The 22,561-nt window shown below is 44.8% G+C and overlaps 1 protein-coding gene across 2 annotated transcripts in view; it reads left to right on the plus strand.

The window, feature by feature from the left end:
• The first annotated feature begins 4,690 nt into the window (after positions 1–4,690).
• exoc6 (exocyst complex component 6) overlaps positions 4,691–22,561 on the plus strand; it is an 83,132-nt gene continuing 65,261 nt past the window's right edge. The window contains exon 1 of one of the 2 annotated variants that reach the window (XM_076297894.1): positions 4,691–4,819. In XM_076297894.1, the coding sequence (XP_076154009.1) occupies positions 4,695–4,819 (125 nt within the window). In that variant the 5' untranslated portion in view covers positions 4,691–4,694. Of the gene's footprint in view, positions 4,820–5,482; positions 5,587–22,561 lie in introns of those variants that run through there. The other variant, XM_076297893.1, reaches the window with a different exon arrangement.

Here is a 22,561-nt window from a genome sequence, read left to right on the forward strand (position 1 = left end):
TATATTTGGAGTGAAATGTTCTACCAAACTATGGTATATTATTATTATTATTATTATTATTATTAAAACAATACAAAAGTAATTCCTTTTCAGAATAGGAACACTATGGTTAATCCTCAAAAGTATACAACAGTAACTTCCCTAATTAGTTCAGTTCAGAGACCACAATCTCTTACCCCATACATTTTATTTAGAGGTGGCTCTTGCAAGATGCATTACAGGCAAAATCGTACACTAAAATGAGAAACCACTTCATTTATAGCATTGCGTTGTTAGATGAAATAACAGATTACTCATCTATCTTGCAAAATGTGGCAACTCACATTGATCAACAAATTCAAGAGGATTTCAAGAGAATGTTTCAACTTGAGAGTGGAAATACCCTGTAGTCTTAAAACATCTTCACAAACATTTCTACTGTAGAATACCAATGCTGTCTCGCACACGACAGATTAAGTTGTTTTTTTTCCAGTATTTCTGAGACATCATTTCCTATCTGATTTGTTTAAAAAGGCCCTGAGGGGGGCACATGTTCATCTGCAATTACTCCAGCTTACACATTTGGCAGTTTAAATACCTATGTGTTATATTATATGTTGAGTTGGCCTTTAAGGCGGTTGTAAAGCTGGCCTATGCAGTTGCCAGAAAACTTGTATGTTTGATTCCCAGCTGCAGCTGATATTCTGACTGATTGGCACTTGACGCTCTTACCCTGAGTTGGCACTGTATTAATTGACAGATGTTGGTCATATTGGGTAAAAGCCTCAGCCAGATGAACATACAGACAATCATATACTGTATGGAAAAAGAGGACAGCTGAAGTAACACTGCACTGCACTCTTAAAACTAATGTTGAAAACAACACAACTTTGTTTGTTTTTAATAGATAGATAGATAGATAGATAGATAGATAGATAGATACTTTATTGATCCCCAGGGGAAATTCAAGAATGAATGATAATGGTACATATAATACATCTCTGTTTCCAGATAGGGACTATGCAGTTTGTGTTGTTTACTTTTTTTATTTGTTACACAATATGTGTTGAAAATAGCACAACTTGCATTGTTTTTTACACATCTCTGTGTCCAGATAGGGACGCCACATTCATTTTAAGAGTGTGTATGTAACATTGCATGTCAACACCATTGTATTGTAACATTGTATGTCAACACTATCTTTTTATTGCTCATCATTTTGCCAGTTAAATTTGATGTTTGGCGTTTCTCTTGGCCTGTTTGGTCTTGTTGTCTGCTCCTGACTGGCGACGGCAAACATGTCCTACGTTCCTCTCCCATCAGCGCTATCAAGCAGATCGGTTTGGCAGATGCCCAACACAAACACCTCCGACACCCCTCAGGAATGATTAACATGGGACACCATGGCTCCACACTCCTGGTGAACCATGTAGGGCCGGGCACAAAGGCAAAGCCTCAGTGGCGGTATGGAGGGCATGTTGGTGTCTGCCTTCCTCGTTGGAACTGAACCCTTCCCGGGCAGGGGTGCGCTTCCCAAAACCATAGCCGCTAACCTGTTAGCAACTTAGTTGGTTGGCAATGGGAAATTGCATTGCAACCAACAAAGTTGCTTACTTAGTTACCAAAACCATAGTCGCTAACCTGTTAGCAACTTAGTTGGTTGGCAATGGGAAATTGCATTGCAACCAATAATGTTGCTTACTTAGTTAGCAACTATGGTTTTGGGAATCGCGCCCCAGGGCAGCAAAGCTCCCAGAGATAGAGGGCATGTTGGTGTCTGCCCTCCTCGTTGGATCTGGACCCTTCCCGGACAGGACAGCTGAGTTCCCAGAGATAGAGGGCATGTTGGTATCTGCCCTCCGCCTCCTCACTGGAACTGCCCCACACTTAGCTGTTTTTTTTATCTGTGGATTTGGTGAAGGGAGGCTGGCTGACTCACAATTGTGACACTTAATTGGTGCTATTAATTGACCTGGGGTTACACTGCCTTGCCTTGATATACAAACACAGGCACAAATAAGGTTTACGAAACTGATTCAGGGTAAGAGTTTTAGCACAACTCTCTTCTATCTTCTGTACAGATCTTTTCCATGCTAATTCAAAACAAATTAAATGCTCAAAAATATATTTTACGAAATACAAGAAACTAGTAAATAGTGCAACATGGAGAGGTGAACTCAGGTGAACACAATTCTGTGATGACTGTGCTTCACTTAGTAGTGATTCATGGATAATTATACACATTCAGTCCCTCCTGGTTTAGAAAAGAGTCAGTACATCACATCTGTTATCTGCAGCACAAACTATGGTCTTGTCCGTGTCCTGTCAGTTTCTCTGTAATGGAATGAATAGAGAGGATGTGGACTATAATAATCCTTATAGGAAAGACTGCTGTAAATATAGGTCATTGTGGTGGTGGTGGTGGGATATGTGTGACTAAATTGGTGTTGCCTGGTAAAGCTACATCCTGGTGGTTAGTGAGTCAGTCTTATTCACTGCCACGCACACATATGCATACGTGTGTGTGTGTGTTAGTGTGTTAGTGTGTGTGTGTGTTTTCTTTCTCTCAGTTTCTCTGTCCTTTTCACACTGTCTTGCAGAGTCTAACAGACTAAGCACTGCACAAACATGAGCGAGCACACTCACACACTCTCTCTCTCTCTCACACACACACACTCTCACTCTCTCTCACAGGGACACACACACACTCTTTCTCTTTCTCTCTCTCTCTCTCTCTCTCTCTCTCTCTCTCACACACACACACTCTCTCTCACAGGGACTCTCTCTCTCTCTGTCTCTCTCTCTCTCTCACACACACACACACACACATACAGCAGATCTCTTCGTCCATATATTCGTCATATTTCTCCCAAGGCCCCTCTGATCTCAAGCTCCAATCCGGACATCTTTGAAGTGACAGGAAAGTGAATAAGCAGGAAATCCATTGTGTACATGAACTCCCCAAATGACCTCTGATGAAGGACACAGCCCAACTGCTCAGCATGCTATTCCCAATCCTGTGTGACATATGCATGCTATAAGCCTACATTACTGTAACACTGATCAAGCTATCAAATTACAGTCAATTATTACAATGTATGTAATTATTTGGATGAAACTTTAAATGAGCTGGAGATTCTCAACCTTATTGTGGATAAATCATTCACGCCACAACAAATAGTATACATGGATTCTCTTTGCAGTCTAAATGCCTAGAAATGATCCCTCACATAAATGTGGTGATGTGACTATTATTTTCCAGGCCATGTTCACTCTTTTTTTCTGCCTTTAATGATAGGACAGTGGAAAGTGACAGGAAGCGAATGGGAGAGAGAGACCCATGTTCACTCTTACGCCCATATTCTTCCTATACACTGTCTATGAGCTGAGGCCACAGTAGACATGCTCATGATGTTGATTGAACTGTATAATAGATCTGTAGACTATAAGGCTATACTTTATAACAACCACTTTATAGCCACGAGCCTGTATAAGAACGTATTGAGTTCCTCAGAATTCCACTGGAAAGCTCACTTCACAACACACCAGTGTGCCTCGGGACACCGGTTGAGAACCAGAGCTATTAGTTCTAGATTGTTCCTGTGGTTCTAGATTGTTCCTGTGGTTCTAGATTGTTCCTGTGGCTCGAGGAGCTACCAATACCATGGGTCTGATTCTATAGTCACACACATGTTCATTAAAAGTCTATATTAAAGACAAACATGCATTTATTGACTAAATGTCAATAAATGCATGTTTGAGTAGATGACTTGTTACCTTTCGAATGATAAGAGCACCATCTATTGGTGAATGTTGTGAGTGGCTTTTCACAATGAGAGAGCTCCTGAGACAGACAGAGCTCCTGACAGAGACAGGAAACAAAGGCAAGGTAACAGAATAGCAGCCTGTGAAAGGTCTGACAGGAAACAGTGAAATTTACACAAAAAAGAGAAAAAAAATCACTGTTGAGGGAACATGTTGAAAAGCACAGTGTCAACACTGGATATCCTGACATGACAGCTTGATGTGTTATGACCTTAGAGAGCAGTTCACCTTATATGCCCAAAATGCTACAATTTGTTGATATTGCTATAGTAAGTCCATCTCTGTGCGACAGAGAACTTTTCCACATGATGCAGACTTCCTTCTAATCTCTGAGCACTCAATTCTGTGTGTGAAATCATAGAAAAGAATATTTACAATTTTTGGTAAAGCCACTGTCAACCACTGGTGAATAAATCAATGAAATACTCACCTGATACAAACATAACTAAGAGCCTTTACAGCATGCACATGTGTAGGGATTTAGACTTATTTATAGTCCATAGTTATAGTTTCACTTCAATGCATCTGGCCTTTTACATGTGTTTCTACTGAGCAATACGCATGGATGATTATATACCTGGCTGTTAAATTGACAAGTTTATGAATCATGTTAAGAGTTAAATAATGTTGGTTACTAAATAATAGGCCTACCTCTACTACTTTCTCAGTTTAGCCTACACATCCAAATGGCAATATGGCCAAAGCCTGACAATAGTTAACAAAAGAAAGTCATAGAGTGAGTTTTGTTGGATTCAAAGTTCCCTGGATCACAAGGTTACCGTTTCCCCTTGGCTATCCTCTTTTCTGCTGACCATAGTAGTTGTGAGGTGCAGTCCACACAGAGCCCATTTCCACTAGAAAGTAGCCAAGACAACCAGAGGGCCGGAGTCATGGAGAGCAAAGCCATGAAAGCTCTACCAGATCCCCCTGAAGAGGACGACCGGGAAGAGAAGGTTTATGGGAATGTTTTAGCCGAGCTGGAGTCTGTTGACTTGCCTTTGGGGACCACACTGAGGTATGGTCCTGCATGTAATTCCTTCCTATTCAGTTGACTAACACAGCCTGTAAGTAAGGTTGACATCTGACCAATGTGTAAACCTGAGAAATACTGTATGGTACAGATTTTAAAATAAATACGTAATCTCAAAATGAAGATACATTGAATCCACTGGCTTGATATTGAATATTTAGTTCTGCTAAATGTACTGCCCTTTAGGCTATGTGCAAACAACCTGTAACAGAGGCAGTTTGAAACTTAAGGGCAGTTAGGTCTTTTTCCTTCACTAAATAATTGCCGTCAGTACCTGGGAAGACAGGTGTTACCAACCTAGCCACTAAGACATTTATGGTCTAATATTCTGTTGATTTCAAAATGATGATGTTAAGGAATAATTATGATGACAGATGTCTCTTTAGCCTAATTCAGACCATTCAGTCTCATCCAATTGTTAAAGTCCATCTCTGTCCTAAATTCTATGATGTATAAATAACATGCAAAATGTGTGAGATACACAATGCCATTTTCTTGATAAAAACTCTGTTCATGTGCGCGCAGTGTGTTCACCCCACCACAATTTAGTCTATGGCGTAATATGCGCGTTATGTCGCCACCTAGCGGTCATTTGCAGGATTAGCCTTTCTCCCCGCATTGTCGCTGAATACTACTGTGATGAATACAACCAACATGGCGGAGAATGAAACCTTGGAGAGTATTACGGAGCATGAACGTATCCTGCAGGAAATTGAGAGCACTGACACAGCCTGTGTTGGCCCAACACTTCGGTAAGGAAATGTCTATTATCAGGAACATTTAGTGTTTTTTTCCAGTTGCATATGCGGACGGTGATGGCAGCACAACAGATATGAAATCAGGCCTTTGTTAGCTAACATTAGCTAGCTATCGTTTACTGAAGAAGTGGATGGAGAGAGACGCTACTGTAAGCAAACAGTGCGATGAATGCAACATATGATCTCACATAGTCCCGGGATGCTGAACGCTCCGTGCTACCTTGAAATGTTTACCTACATAACCGCTTACTTTTAAGCCTCTCTGGTTGTGTTGTCTAGGGCTGTCAATTCTGTGTTAGTCACTATGAAGCGAGCCAACTATGGCTCACTCAGTGTTTACTGTAGCCAGCCAACTAGCGTATAGCAGTGATATGATGCGTCATTTGTGGATTCACATGAGTGTTAACATTAATGCATTTTGATTGATCCTTCTCTTGCTTGCAAGATATGTACCCAGTTGTTTTGTCATACATGTAGTCAGAATGCCACTGCTAATCCAGGATGGGAAATGGGCCTGTGCTTGGGAACTCACAGCAGACTGATGTTATCCTGGCTATGGTGACTTGATTATCCTATCAGCAGCTAACGTTTAGCTAGGTACTGTTGAATATCTGACTGTGGTGGCACAGGCTCCCCTTTTAGTTAATTTCTTAAGAGGCTTTACATTTCTCTGGCCATGTTGAAACTCGTTTTCCCCATTCAGTTTTAGAAATTAAGTGGGTGTGGCTGATGTCCATTTGCCAGTTAGCTATCAAGCTAGCTTAGCCACCTGGCTGCCTCAAGGTTGTTGATCAGTTTGTGTTGTTGGACTGTCACACAAGCTTATGTTGATGTATGCTCTTTCATTAATCATTAAAACACTATAAGTGATAGTTTGCTGGCTTGAATTAACGTTTGCTCGTTAACGTTATATGCCCATATACAACTTCACACATATGGGTGTGCTGGTTATGATAAACAGTGGCCTCTTGATCTTCCTGTTCATTATGACTGGCAGTTCAGCTGTCAAGCTAGCATTGCTCTAGGTCTAGGATAATGTTAGTACAACACAGGACATAGCGTGCCAAGCTGTCGTTAAACTTTCTCCCCGAAACCCAACCTCGGCATTTATTTAAAAAAAAACTTAAAAAGTGTTATATTATCAGCACATTGGGAGATGACAACGTTATGCGTTAGCTGCCATATTACTCGGTGAGCTAATGATAGCAATCTAGCTATCTATCTTGAGTGGAAGGAGTGTGACAGCGGGCAGCCTACGTGCTGTTCTACCCCAGGCGTTCCAGGTGGTCACTGGATGTGTTCCATTTTGGTAAAAATAGGTGTGTTGTCATGACCTGTAATAGATAGTTATTATTCTATATTTGATTGGCATAAACCCTCTGGCAAACCAAGTCATTTTGTATTGTTATAGAGCTCCCAAGACAGACACCCATGGCACAGGTGAGGTTCTTGTCTGTCAGGCAGCATACAGTTGGAATCTCATGCCTCTTGTACAATTTGAACTGATTGTACTGATTGTATTCTGTAAGCATGTGGTTTTCAGATCTGTCACTGGTGGTCTCCCTCATATGTTAGTCACAAATTGATTCATTTCAACACAATTCTCTGAATGCTATGTGCTGTTTAGCTCTGCTAATCTGTTCCTTCTGTGCAAAGCGTAGCTCTGTCTGTTAGCTACAGTATGCAACATGAGTTGGGAGATATAGAAACACAGCAGTGATGCATTGGCCATCCAGACTCAGACATTCTAGAACTCTGCACCCTGTGACTCCACCTCTACAGGTCACCACAGCAACAGTGCCCGGGAGCTACGGAATCCTGTGATCTGTAAAGATGTGCCTTCTGGCTATGCGCTTCTAAGCGGCAGATTGGCCCCAGACTTTGTGTGACTTGACGGAAATATTACCTGGTTTGGCCGGTTTCAGGTGTGACTCTATGGCTTGACATGAAATAGGCTGTACTCTGTGTGTGTTTTGTTGTGTGTGAGCACTCAAGCTTTCTGTCTCATCTCAACTGAAGATTCTAGAACAGAGCTCCGCTCTAGAATCTTTGATCTCAACCGAGTCCAGGGTCAAGCAAATCATTTGCCCAGGCAGATGACACCCCTGTGGTCCTGCTGGTTAAGACCGAGTCAAATTGTATTCAAAGTACGGCCAGGCCATCTTGCATAGGGCTGTAGGCAGGGTTGGAAGTAGACTGTTTAAATGTGAATCTTCACCAGCCACTGACCGGCAGATAAATGATTCAACCCACCAGTCACTCAATAGTAAAGTTGTTATTTTGTTTCTGAAATCTGCCAGCCACTTTCATATTTTAGCAGCATTTGGCTGGTGGCTGGTGCTAATTTCCGTGCCTGGACTGTGTCTGTCAGTGTCCAGGCCAGGGAGCACAACTGGCCAACTAGGCTACATTGTAGCATTAGGGCCTAAGTTCTGTCATATGTGATTTCCACAAGACATCAAGGGCTCAGTTATCCTCTCCATGTACTGTTCTCCCTCTTTCTATTTCATAATGCCTCTTAGTGTATACGATTTGCTTCTCAGGTGTTTAAAAAAACCTTTAAAAAAAATCTGTTTCAATGTCTCTCTTTGTTTTTTTTGTTGTTGATGTTATCATGCCTGTGTTTTCTGAATTGATCCTGAGTCAGGCAATAAAGGTGATGAGGACAATGATGATGATGATGATGATGATTCATTCTCATCATCATCATCATCATCATCATCATCGTCGTCACCACCATTAAAAAGGGAGTGCATTTAAACTCCATTATTAAGACACAGTGCTCTTAGCATGCTGATACTTTTATGGAACCCGGGGTTGGCAAAGATTACACTGAGAGCATTTCTGAAAAAAATATTCAAATTCAAAGTAACGGAGGCAACAGAGTAATGACGCCTGGGTTCCTATAACCTGGCATACATCGAGTAGTAGGTTAGCATTAAGGCAACCATATAGCCTGGGAGAACCCAGCCGAACTGGTTACCAAATTTGATGTTGCTCTGCAGGTCAGTCTGGTAAGGAGGCCATTGACACCCATTTTCAATGTTCCTAAAACCCAGGCACCAGTCACAATCACAATGACTTATCTGGCATGGGGCGGGCTTTTTATGATGACAGATAGCAGTGCATTCAACACAACCAATGGCTGCGTTGATGGCAACATGGTTAAACAGATATGAACATTAAAACCTTACAAGAAAGATTTGATTGCTGCACTTCTGAAACGATTTGGTAAGAGTTTAATACGCCCCTGGAAGCCTTTCCAGATCCACTCTCAATCTCAACTGAGATATGCTGTCTGGTATCAACCAGGCTAACAACCATAGGCTAACAACCATAGGCTAACAACCATAGGCTAAACAAATAGTTCAGCTTAGCGGGCTAGCGAAGATTGTGCTGGGTGCTGGCGGGTGATCTCGGTGTTAAAATGGCTTTAGAGTCAGAGTCTAGAATTTCTGTGGTTTGATGAATAGAGAGAAGAGCTGCTGGTTTGGTTGTCTTGTCGTGTGTGTGTGTGCGCGTTTTCTTTATCAGAGCTGACAGCTGCTGCAGGGTGGACAGGAAAAGTGAACCTTTTGGTGCTCTGACCAAAATAAACAGGAAGTAGGAAACTCCTGCTTTAGACAGTTGACAGGAGTGTGTGTGTGTGTGTGTGTGCGCACGCGTGCAAGTGTCAGTGTTTTTGCATGTACTAGGCCTGATGCGTAAGTCTGTGTGCTTGTGTATCATATTTCACAAGTACAGTGCAAATGTGTGTGTGTGTGTGTGTGTGTGTGTGTGTGTGTGTGTGTGTGTGTGTGTGTGTGTGTGTGTGTGTGTGTGTGTGTGTGTGTGTGTGTGTGTGTGTGTGTGTGTGTGTGTGTGTGTGTGTGTGTGTGTGTGTGTGTGTGTGTGTGTGTGTGACTACCACAGATGATTTCCCTTGCTGTGTGGCATTTTGTCCTTGTTCTGCCTCAGCTGCAGTGTAATCACAGCCATAGGTCTTTATGGAGGGCAACTCTGAGCATAGGAAAGAGCCTTTAAATCACTAGAGAGGCAACACACCTTCAAACCCCTGCCACACACACTCACACACACACACACACACACACACACACACTTCCTCTTTCCTCTAACTGGTACATGGCCATTGCTGACAGAGCAAAGGATGCCAGTCAGCCAAAATAAAGATTTAAGGCCACAGAGGGGCATCCCTCATGGAAACACACACACACACACACACACACACACAGGGCACGAGGGTGCACAGCTGGGCCATTTGAAACTGAAATCAACTCAGAGATGGGGCAAGGGGCATGGGGCAATTTTCATTTTGCAAATTGCATTTCAGCACTAGTTCTTAGCTCCTGTCTTAAGGCCAACACCCGCTGGCGACCACATTGGCGTCTATGGATTTGACATTTTCTAAACTCTGGCGTTGACGTGCGCCAGGCGCAGCCAGTGGGCTTTGCTCCATTAAAAGTAACAGAGTTCTAAACTTTGGTGTCACGTGACGCGCGACATACGCCACCAGTGGCCGTTGGCCTTTAGACGGACTTTAGCTTTGGGTATGTTTGTTGGTGGTCAGTAAGAGCTGAGCCAGTGACCAAACGGGTACAGCTAATAAGTTTAGCTTAAGATCCCTACACGTGTGAAGACCATAGCCCCTCCTGTCACAGTAGAGGTGGCCAGCCTATAAGAAAGTGGCTCACTATGCAGTTGATCATTCTCATGTCAAATCCAATATCACATTAACAGGGGTCCTTCATTTTCTGATGGATAGCGTACGTCATGGTCATGGGTGACATGCCAACCGTTGCTAAGGGTAACCCCCAACATTGTTCGTTCTCATCCCCCGCGGTGTCCGTGATGTATTTGCTTCAATGCTGCGCTCCTTTACAATTCTGAACATGCTTTTCTATTGGCAACAATTTTATCATCAAAATTCTATAGCTGATGTTTTTAGAATATCTTATTAGCATAGATTTTAAGAAACATATTTAAGTTTCTATAACACACAATGCTCTGGCCATTAAATAGCCTTAGTTGCAGAAATGGCCTTAAATTAAACAAACAAACAAGCTTTTCTATAGGTAGAGTAAGCTTCAACTGCCTTGGATTGAAGGATGCTGCCGTCCATGCACCTGTATTGCCATGTACTAATTGTAGCGCAGCAGAAGTGTTGTTAAACAGCCTTTTTGCAGTTTAGCGAGAGTTGTGTTGCCTGTGTGTCTGCGTAGCTTAACTGTAGACTATGAGAAGGCTCTTCAATACGCGAGCATTGTGTTGTTAATTGTGTCCCCTCCGAGTAAGCTGTGTAGACGATGAAGCAGTCCTAAAGGATCCAGTCAGACGCAAGTGTAACACCTGCACTGTGCATGCAAGCACACATAGTGATTGACATGCTGTCATTTCAGTCAATGAGTCACCACCATTTGGTGAGGGTTTCCAAGCTCCATTATGACCATTAATATGATTCTGTGTGTGTGTGTGTATTTGAGTGTGTGTTTGTGTGTCTGTTTGTCTGTCGGTCTGTGAGTGTGTGTGGGCGCATAATGAGAGTGTTTAAGTGTATGCTAGACCATCGAGGTTGACACTCAAGGTTGCCAGTTGTGTGTCCATGCCCAGCCATGCCCCCCCCATGCCCAGCCGTGCCCCCCCCCATGCCCCCCATGCCCCCCCCATGCCCAGCCGTGCCACTCCATGCCTAGCCGTGCCCCCCCCATGCCCCCCCCATGCCCAGCCGTGCCCCCCCCCATGCCCCCCATGCCCAGCCGTGCCCCCCCATGCCCAGTCGTGCCCCCCCCCCCATGCCCAACCTTGCCCCCCCCATGCCCAGCCGTGCCCCCCCATGCCCCCCCCATGCCCAGCCGTGCCCCCCCCCATGCCCCCCCATGCCCCCCATGCCCAGCCGTGCCCCCCCATGCCCAGCCGTGCCCCCCCCCATGCCCAACCGTGCCCCCCCATGCCCAGTCGTGCCCCCCCCCCCATGCCCAACCTTGCCCCCCCATGCCCAGCCGTGCCCCCCCATGCCCCCCCCCCCATGCCCCCCCATGCCCAGCCGTGCCCCCCCATGCCCCCCCCCCCATGCCCCCCCATGCCCAACCTTGCCCCCCCATGCCCAGCCGTGCCCCCCCCATGCCCCCCCATGCCCAGCCGTGCCACTCCATATGGCTCCGCTGTCCCTCTGTCTCTCAAGTTCAGTTCAAGTTGAAGTTAGAGTTGTCTGATATTGGGGGTGCTGCTGCTGTGGTGCAAGTGGCTCAGCTGCCCCTTGGCCTCGCAAGCCTCCATTCAAATGTGTGATTTGGTTTTGTAAAGGACCAAAGCACCACAAAAGAAAAACAGGATGTGAAAGAATGAAAGTAGCACAATAAACGAGTAGCATGTAAAGTACCACAATAAACGGAAAAGCAGAACTACACATGAGGAAGTAGTAGCCTTGTTCAGTCAGCCCCAGGCCCGGCAGGTGTTGAGGCCTAGCACTGTGTGTGACTGACTAATGTTCAGCAGGTCTACACTTTTATCTAAAGCAACACGCATTACAGTAGCAACGGCGGGTCCCGGAATCAACCGTAGGTCGAGCGATGGTCGGTCGGTGACGTTACCGCTGCTTCACCACATGTGACTCACTTGGCCCTCAGGATGTGCTGCCTCACCAGTCCGTAACGCGGGCAGTTCTGCTGTGTGTGTGTGTGTGTGTGTGTGTGTGTGTGTGTGTGTGTGTGTGTGTGTGTGTGTGTGTGTGTGTGTGTGTGTGTGTGTGTGTGTGTGTGTGTGTCTGTGTGTGTGTGTGTGTGTGTGTGTGTGTGTGTGTGTGTGTGTGTGTGCTCACTGCATGTCTGTTAGTGCTTTTGTAAAATGGATTAGTCTAATTGACATCAGGACATTCATTGGTTTTTACGCTATACCTTAAGTAAGTAAGTATTGTATACTCTTTTGATCCCGTGAGGGAAATTTGGTCTCTGCATTTATCCCAATCTGTGAATTAGTGAAACACACTCAGCACACAGTGAACACACAGTGAGGTGAAGCACACACTAACCCGGAGCAGTGAGCTGCCTTCTACAGCGGCACTCAGGGTGCAGTGAGGGGGTTAGGTGCCTTGCTCAAGGGCACTTCAGCCGTGGATGTGGACATGTGTGTGTGTGCCTATGGGTGGTGGTGGGGTAAGGAGGGGAGATGTGTGTGTGTGTGTGTGTGTGTGTGGTTGTGTGTGTGTGTGTATGGTTGTGTGTGTGTATGGTTGTGTGTGTGTATGGTTGTGTGTGTGTGTGTGTGTGTGTGTGTGTGTGTGTGTGTGTGTGTGTGTGTGTGTGTGTGTGTGTGTGTGTGTGTGTGTGTGTGTGTGTGTGTGTGTGTGGTTGTGTGTGATTGTGTGTGGTTGTGTGTGTGTGCTTGGGTCAGTTGCTGAATGCTGAACACAGGCCACTTGAGACCTCAGGGTGGTGCAGGCCGCCGGTCCATCTTGGACTATGGCTGCAACAATTAATTAATTGATTAATTGATTAGCTTAGCTGTTGATTGTTAATTAAATTAAATGAAATTAAGCATTGACTGTTTTGGTAATTGATAATCAGTATGTGTCACTCTTTAAAGAAACAACTTCAAAATTCTCTGTTTCTCTGAGTGTGTGTTGTGTAAGTCTGTATTTGAAGGTGTCTGGTTATAGGACTTCAATGTACAGTCTGTAGAAGAGTAAAGAGTTTAGTTGCTGTAAATGATATCACAGCAACTAAATATACAGAAGAAGGGAGAGTGTGAGTGTTCTGCTCTTACGAGTGTTCTGCTCTTACGAGAGTTCTGCTCTTACGTCAACAACACTATGCACCATGTGCTCTTGACCAAAGCGCTTGAGCTCCTAGAATGTTCTAGAGGAACTGCTCAGTGGTGGTCAGTACAGACTAGCTCTATTTGTGCGTGTGTGTGTGTGTGTGTGTGTGTGTGTGTGTGTGTGTGTGTGTGTGTGTGTGTGTGTGTGTGTGTGTGTGTGTGTGTGTGTGTGTGTGTGTGTGTGTGTGTGCTCACTGCATGTCTGTTAGTGCTTTTGTAAAATGGATTAGTCTAATTGACATCAGGACATTCATTGGTTTTTACGCTATACCTTAAGTAAGTAAGTATTGTATACTCTTTTGATCCCGTGAGGGAAATTTGGTCTCTGCATTTATCCCAATCTGTGAATTAGTGAAACACACTCAGCACACAGTGAACACACAGTGAGGTGAAGCACACACTAACCCGGAGCAGTGAGCTGCCTTCTACAGCGGCACTCAGGGTGCAGTGAGGGGGTTAGGTGCCTTGCTCAAGGGCACTTCAGCCGTGGATGTGGACATAGGAGAGCAGTGCTCAAACACTTTCCCCGCCCACATTTTTCCTACCGGCAACCCTTCGGTTACAAGCCCAAAGCCCTAACCAGTAGGCCACGGCTGCCCCTAAGGTGCTGCTTATGCTGCTGTGCTTTAACCCATTCGTGCTGGATGCTGCATGACGCAACATTGACCCTCCCGCTGGATGCTGCGTAGCGCAGCATGCTTTTTATTTCATGTTTCTAGGTGCTACAGAGGCTTAGATATTAAATTTTGGTAGACGTTGACAATTTTTAGTATGTTTTCAGAAAACCCTCAGGAAATAAGGTTATTTAGTCTAGAATGCCATAGGATTCTATAGGCGTTTTTAGCAGGCATTTTAGGAGTAAATGGGTTAAGGAGTGTCTGTTGACCACATAGTTATGTTTTATTATTTCTATAGTAGTTTTCTTCTGCCTGTCTCTTTGGAAGTGCTCTCAGTGGGCCAGTTGAAGTTGGACCTAAGACACCTTGATAGCCGTAGTCCTTCAAAGGGTTATTCATGACCAGGAAGTTGAGTAACCGGCATTAAACACTGCAGGCCAAAGTAGCGCTCGGGGTGGCTCTTGGGCATAGAGACTCTTAGCCCTCCAAAGGAAGTTTCATAGGTTGGACATTTGGATGATACAAATTCATTCAAATGAATGTAGGGCTGATTTGTTTGTTTATGTATGTATGTATGTGTGCGTGTAAGTATGTGTGTATTTGTTTTACTTTTTTTATCAACAAACTTGCACCCTTCCGATTCCAACGCCCTTTTTCAAAATGTTGTGGCCAAATTTCCTGTGAAGAAACTATTTCATAATTTCTCAACACCTTTTTTGTCAGTGTGGGCCCACGCTACAACAGTGAAGAGTTGCATACAGCAGTCACACCCTTTTCTAAACACACACACACAGAGACACACACACACACACAGAGACACACACACACACAGAGACACACACACACAGAGAGATACACACACATACACCAAGACACACACACACACACACAGAGACACACACACACACAGAGACACACACACACAGACACACACACAGAGAAACACTCTGACTCTTTTATTTACATATCCAGTTGTCACACACTACAGGAAAACGATTGGGGGTGGGGTGTTCAGTCATGGGCTACATCCTGACCATGGTATGTCACCCGCTGCCACACTCTCCCAACCTTAGGGCCAAAGTCTCACTGTCCTACATCCGAGTAACCCGAGCCAAGTGAGCTCAGCTCAGTGAGAGCTCATTCTCCCTGAAAGACACTCCAGCATGTCGGGTTCTCCTCCAGACTTCACCCTGTTTTCCTGTAGCTCTCGATGCGGAGTTTGATATGTTTACGCTGTAGACGGGAGAGCTGGTGTAATTGGGCCTACTGTACAGGGGATCTGATTCTGACACTGACAGCCTGTGCGAGACTAATGGCCCTAAATGGGCTGTGAATCACAGGCACTGGGCAGGGCTCTCCCCCCCCCCCCCCCAGGCAACATCCATGGTTCTGAACTACACTGCCAGTCATTCATTCATGTGTGATGGCGCCCTCTGCTGGCACTTGAGATGTTGGTGCAGGGAGTGTCGGCAGGTAGAGTCTGTCAGGTGCTCATCAGGTGTCTCTGGTTGTGTTAAAGATATTTTTACAGCCCACCATCAACTTGAGAGTGAGTATATGGCCTTGCTGTAAATTACTAGAGGAATGTCATGATTGTATGGTGCTGTAGAAAAGGGAGTAGTGTGTGTATTTTCTTCCTCATAAGTGTGTCAACAAATTAGCTTACAGTAGCTGTTATTGGCCCTCATTAATGGCTGCAATAGGCAAAGACTGAAAATGGATGTGGGAATGATCCATTGATGCAACCTAATTAAGTAAGAGTCACCTACATACCCGAACATGTTAATATATAAGCCTTCTGTCTTGCTCTGCCGCACTGTCGTTCTTTCTCAGGTCAGTGATCTGGACTGCACTGTGGTTTAAGTAAGGGATAACGGCCGCCGAGGTGTCCTGTTATACGGAATTAATGGACGAGGGCGAGGGGCAAAAACTCCCCGACGCGCAGCGGAAGTCCATTAATTCCGTATAACTGGACACACCTCGAAGGCCGTTATCCCGCTTATCACCCGGTTGCCACTGTAAACACTGGAAACACGCGGTTCTGTTTAAAAAGAAGCTCACTAGTTCAGCTTGTTGTACAACTTTAGCATGGACAGTTAGCTTGTTTACAGTTGATTCCATTGTTGGGAAGCCTGCAACCAAAAGATTCTAGAGCGCTGCAACCGTCGTCCTACTATGGTTGTTATAGTTACCATTCATAAGCATTGATATGGAACGGTGTCCTGTTATTCAGAATTAAAGGCCACCCGCCAGCCAATCAGAAAAGAGTATTTCTTCTCTCCGGGTGATAAGTGTGGTGTAAGTGTTTAGTGGAGAGGGGTGGAGACTTTGGACCCATTAAGCGGGGAGCGTCGGTGAGTGTGATTTACTGTAAACTGCCTGTCCATGTTTACTGATGTTTGCTTGGATAGCATGACCGATAGATACATTGCTTAATGCATTGCAAACATCCCTCCACTCAGCCTATGATACTGGACCTCCGTATAAATAGCCCAATAGGAGGGCTTGGCTATGATTTCACTTTTCAGCACCTGCATGTGTAAAGTGGTAGCCTAGAAATCTAGACACACCCTAGCGGCAGCAAATGTAATTTGCAGCCAGGGTAGTCTAGCAACTCTCCTTTGGCTTGTGAGCAGGAAAAATTAAACTTCAATCAGGCCAATCTCATCGTTTATCACATCGAGTCGGTAGGTGGGCTTAATCAAGTCAAGTCAAGTGCTTTTATTTGTCACATACATTTTACATGTAGTGAAATGTAAAAGGGTCCTTTGCTCTGCATTTAAATAAAAGAACATAACGCAAAAATATACACAGTAAATAAAAGCAATATATAGATAAATAAATAAATGCAAGTTAAAAACATATCGTCTTTGGGAGAAGAAAAACTTATTTAAAATGCGCTGAGTTGAGTAGTCTCACTGCCTGTGGATAAAAACTCAATCTCAGTCTCTCAGTCCTTGTTTTGAGACAACGCAGCCGCCTGCCCGATTTAAGCAGGGAAAAGAGACTGGAGTTGGGGTGAGAGGAGTCTTGCATGATCTTCTTCGCCCTTGCCCCCACCCTCATGGTATATATGTCATTTAGGCTTGTGAGGGGGGCTTTTATGGTCCGCTCCGCAGAGCGCACCACTTTCTGCAGGACCTCCCCCTCCCGTGCTGTGCAGTTACCGTACCAGGCAGTGATGCAGCCTGTGAGAATGCTCTCCACCGCTGAGGAGTAGAAGGTCTTCAAGATGGAGGGAGAGACCTTGAACTTCCTCAGTCGGCGGAGAAAGTACAACCGCTGCCTGGACTTCCCTGTCAGGTGTTGAGTGTGTAGTGACCAGGAGAGGTCCTCAGTAAGATGTACCCCCAGGTACTTAAAACTAGAAACCCTCTCCACAGGCTCCCCACTGATGCTAACTGGGATGTATTTGTTGCTGGACACCTTCCTGAAGTCCACCACCATTTCCTTAGTCTTCCTGACGTTCAGGGCCAGGTTATTGGACTGGCACCATAGTGCTAGGTCATCCACCTCCTTCAGGTAGGCCTGTTCGTTGTTATTTGAAATGAGACCCAGCACCACGGTGTCATCTGCAAACTTGATGATGGTGTTTGAACTGTTGGTGGCTGTGCAGTCATGTGTATAGATGTTATACAGCAGCGGGCTTAAGACACACCCCTGGGGAGAGCCTATATTGACGGTCAGCTTCCCTGAAGTAGTTCCTCCCCCCACTCTGACCACTTGGGGGCGATCAGTGAGGAAACTGAGCACCCAGTTGCACAACTGGGTATTGTACCCTAGTGCCCTCATCTTGTCAATCAGGCGGAGGGGTACTATGGTATTGAATGCTGAGCTGTAATCTATAAACAGCATCCTCACATAGTTTCCCCTCCCCTTGTCCAGGTGAGCCAGTGTGGTGTGCAGAAGACTTGTAATAGCATCGTCCCTGCTTCTGTTAGCTCTATAGGCAAACTGGAAGGGGTCAAAAGAAATGGGCAGGGTTTGGCAGATATACTTTTTCACTAGTCTCTCAAAACACTTCATCACTGCTGATGTGAGGGCCACAGGGCGGTAGTCATTCAGGTCTATAGGATTGCTATTTTTGGGCACGGGGACTATAATAGACTGTTTAAAGCAAGATGGAACAATAGCATAGGCCAGAGACATGTTAAAGATTACTGTATAAACAGGGGCTAACTGGTTGGCACAGGATTTTAGGACCCTACTGGGAATCTGATCGGGCCCTGCTGCCTTTTTCCCATTTACCCCCCTGAACACTCCCCTCACGTCACTCTCACTGATAGTGAAAGGGGGTGCCCCAGTTACACTAGTCCTTACAGTTCCGGCTGCCATTTGATTGGCAAGGTCAAAGCGTGCATAGAAAGTGTTTAACTCATCAGCTAGTAAGGGATCAGAGCTAATGGGGCTAGACTTGGTTTTATAGTCAGTCATGACCCGAAGGCCTTTCCACCCACTGGCCGGATCACCAGCATGAAAGTCAGCTTCCACTCTGTCCCTATAGCAGTTCTTTGCAGCTTTCACAGTCTTCCTTAGGCCATAAACTGCTTCTTTATAGCCCGTCATGTCACCTGATATGATTCCAGCATTGTATGAGGCAGTGCGTGCTGCAAGTGCTGCCCTCACAGTTTTATCCACCCATGGTTTCTGGTTTGGGTAAACTCTAATTTTGACATGTTGTATGATGTCATTAATCAGGAAATGAATGTAGCTCCCCACCACTTCCGCAAATTCACTGATGTCATCTGAGGACACTCGAAACATCTCCCAATCCGCGTTCTCTAGCGCATCTTGGAGCAACGTTTCCGAATGGTCAGACCAACGTTGGACGTCTTTCGTCACCGGCGCTTCCTGCAAGATCTTCTGTTTGTATTTTGGTACAAGAAAAACCGCAACGTGGTCTGACTTGTCAAAAGCGGGCATGGGAATAGCTTTATAGCAGTCTCTAAACGGAGTGTAGCAGTGATCTAAAATGTTTTCGCCCCTCGTCGGGAAGTGAATGTGCTGTTTGAATTCTGGCAGTCCGCGACAAAGTTTGGCCCTATTGAAGTCACCAAGAACGATAAGAGCAGCCCCTGGGTGACGCTGCTGTTGTTTATTTATCACCACCTGTAGCTCAGATATGGCTATATCAGTGCTGACATTTGGGGGAATATATACCGCTGTCATAATAACTGCGGTGAAATCACGGGGCAAGAAATGTGGGCGGCATAAGATGGACAAGTGTTCCTGGTGAGGAGTACAGGCCCTGGAGAGGACAGTGATGTTCCTCGGCTCGCACCACCTGTTATTGGTCATGAAGCAAACTCCCCCGCCCTTGGATTTCCCGGACTCCTCCGTTCTGTCCATGCGGACAATAGAGAAGTGTTCGGCAGGCGTGATTGAGTGGTCCGGTATGGAGGGTGACAGCCAGGTTTCAGTGAAGCACAATACATTACAATCCCTGATGTCCCATTGGAAGGCGATCCTAGCTCTCAAGTCATCCAGTTTGTTCACTAGCGACTGGACATTAGCGAGCAGGATACTGGGCAAAGGTGGTCGGTTTGCCTTGCTTCTCAATCTGTTTCGGATACCTGCCCGTCTACCCCGATGTTTCCTGGCCCGACTCTTCGGTTTGTTTGCCTCGTGCGTCCCATCAGTAGGCTGTAGAATCTCCGCTGGGAACGCCGGCTTGTTCTCAGAAGTGTCGACATAAGGTAGGCTAAACTGATTTCTAATCCCTAAGAGCGTCTGGCGATCATATATGATCAGACTAAAAGATTGATCCGTAAAACTTATCAGGAAAGTAAGAAGAGTAGGTATAAGACAAAATCTAAGCAGAGCGACCCTGACGGCGTCTGGACACAGCCGCGCCATCTTATAATGGCGTAATGGCAGAGTTGCGACGGTTGTGCGTGAATTCCCTGCTACTTGAAAACAAAGAAGATGGATGCTGCTGCTGGCAAACAGCGTGACACGAGTTAGGCTTTTTTTAAGTTGGCAAAAGTTTGATCAACTAGCCAACTAGCTCCGCTGGTGTGAAATCGCATGGGACTCATGAGTTGTAGCGCTATCCTATTGCGTGCAGAGGGAATTTGAAAGACAACTTTTTATCCCGCCCCTCGGATTGAGCACTGCGAATGGTGAGTTCCCAGACCTAGATTGAGACTGTTGAAACACTGTCTGTGTTTGTTTGCCCAAGTTGTAAAAATATTAACTTGCAATTATTTGAAGACAGAGTGTTTTTTTTTTTTTATCCTGGTTGTAGCCAGCCAGTGCTGGGATTTGGTGACTAATATAGAAAATAACTCTTCAGTTTTCTGCACCTGAGCTCATTTTAACTGTGGAAGGAATGTGGGTTATGGAATGAGTTGACGCGTCCTTCAATTTTACAGTTGGATTTTAAAACTCACGTATAAGTAAGTAAGTATATAAACTCTTTTGATCCTGTGAGGGAAATTTGGTCTCTGCATTTATCCCAATCCGTGAATTATTGAAACACACTTAGCACACAGTGAACACAGTGAGGTGAAGCACACACTAATCCCGGCGCAGTGAGCTGCTTGCTACAACCGCGGCGCTCGGGGAGAAGTGAGGGGTTAGGTGCCTTGCTCAAGGGCACTTCAGCCGTTCCTACTGGTCGGGTTCGAACCGGCAACCCTCCGGTTACAAGTCCGAAGCGCTAACCGGCAGGCCATGGTGCTCTATTCTATCTGGTGTTGGTGTTATGAAATGGTGTTATGAAATATCCCTCATATTTTGAGAAAACCTGACTATTCAGTCTACTGACAGGATGTAGCTTAAAGATTTGTGTCAAATGAGATCACAGAATACCATGTAAGGAGTCTTTTGTGTAATTTGCTGTTTTGTCCAGTAGAGGGAGCCATTGCAGTACTAATGGACGTCACCTTCATTTCCACACACTTTCTAATGTCAGACGAGGACCTGGTCTAGCTAGAGCACCTTGTGGAGGAATTGTTGATATCTCTTGATGTCAAACAGCCCTTGTTATAACAATGTAATTATACTCCTAAATGCAATGTAACCCCCTTACTAGGTTTTTAGGACTGCTTTTATACTAGTAATTACAAGCCTGTATAAGACCTATACCTTTCATTAGTAAAGTACTTGAAAAAGCTGTTTGTAATCAACTTAATACCTTTCTCAACGAAAACAGTAAAAATTCCAATCAGGTTTTTAGATCAAATCACAGCACAGAAACGGCCCAAGTAAAATAGTTAATGATCTCAGACTTTCTACTGGCTTAAACAAAGTCTCATCCTTATTCTTCTAGATTTGAGTGCAGCATCTGACACCATTGATCATAACATTTTAATTCACCACCTTGCGAAGTGGGTTGGTCTCTCTGATAACGTTTTAAACTGGTTTCAAACCTACATTACTAGCAGAGATTTTTTTTATCTTAGTCTAAGGGATCATGTGTCTGTAGAACATGATTTGCCCCTCGGTGTGGCCTGGCCTAAGTGAGCTGTCTTGTTTCCTCATGGAAGCATAGGGAAAAAATCAGGGGACCGTCATAAGTCAGCATAATGTAAACTTCCACAGCTATGCAGACGATACCCAATTATATATTTCTGTGGAGCCAACAAACCCTGATGGCCTTCGCTCCCATATCGCATGTTTAGCCTCCATTAATCAGTGGATGAGCAACAATTCTTTAAACAGGGTTCCCACGGGTCATGGAATTTCTGGAATATCATGGAATTTTGGAGTCTATTCCAAACATTGAAAGTCAGGGAATTTCATATTTTTGGGGGCAAAGTCATGGAATACCAGGGCATTTTGTTGTAGCACTTTAAAGTTTACTAGCTTTACTGATTACTTGGGTAGCCCAATGTTGTTTATTTAATGCTCATTTATTCATTTCCCGCTCTAAAAAAGAAATAGATTCTTGAATTCTATGCGGCTGCTCTGAAATTATTGGTTGGTATATTGTACCATATTATATAGTAATTCATGGAAATTCAGGGTTTTTTTTCAGGGAAAGTCAGGGAAAAGTCGTGGAATTTTACATTTGACTTAGAGTGGGAACCTTGTTTAAAGCTAAATGACAATAAAAACAGATAGTAACAGAAACAGAAAGTAACAAGCCTATGTGTCATCAGAGAGAGAGAGAGAGAGAGAGAGAGGGGGGGGGGGAAGAGACAGGAGCATGCAAAACAGGGGGAAGAAGAGAGAGGGGGGTGAGTGAGTGAGAGAAAAGAAGAAGAGAGGGAGAGAGAGAAAGAGGAAGGGAGAGACAGGAGCGCACATAAGAAAGATGGGGATGCAATCACATTGGTGCCTCAGAAAATGGTGTGAACATGTAACAGATACATACCATAACACCGTGTCATGTTTCCAAAGGAACCTTGGATCGACTGTGCATGGCATGTTAAAGGAACCTGAGAGAACACAAGAGAACTGATCTCTGTGTGTGAGGCAGTAGAACTCACCCAGTAGATAGTCACATTTGCGGTATGTCCGCTCATGATATAATATATCACAACTGACTTTCTCACAGGAAGATATAAGCCATCAGCCTTTTCAGAATATTATAC

Source organism: Alosa pseudoharengus, unplaced genomic scaffold, assembly GCF_046254945.1.
Source record: "Alosa pseudoharengus isolate Yale_2024_CS ecotype anadromous, Long Island Sound unplaced genomic scaffold, YU_APseudo_1.1 YU_APseudo_1.1_scf_21, whole genome shotgun sequence".
NCBI lineage: Eukaryota > Metazoa > Chordata > Actinopteri > Clupeiformes > Clupeidae > Alosa > Alosa pseudoharengus.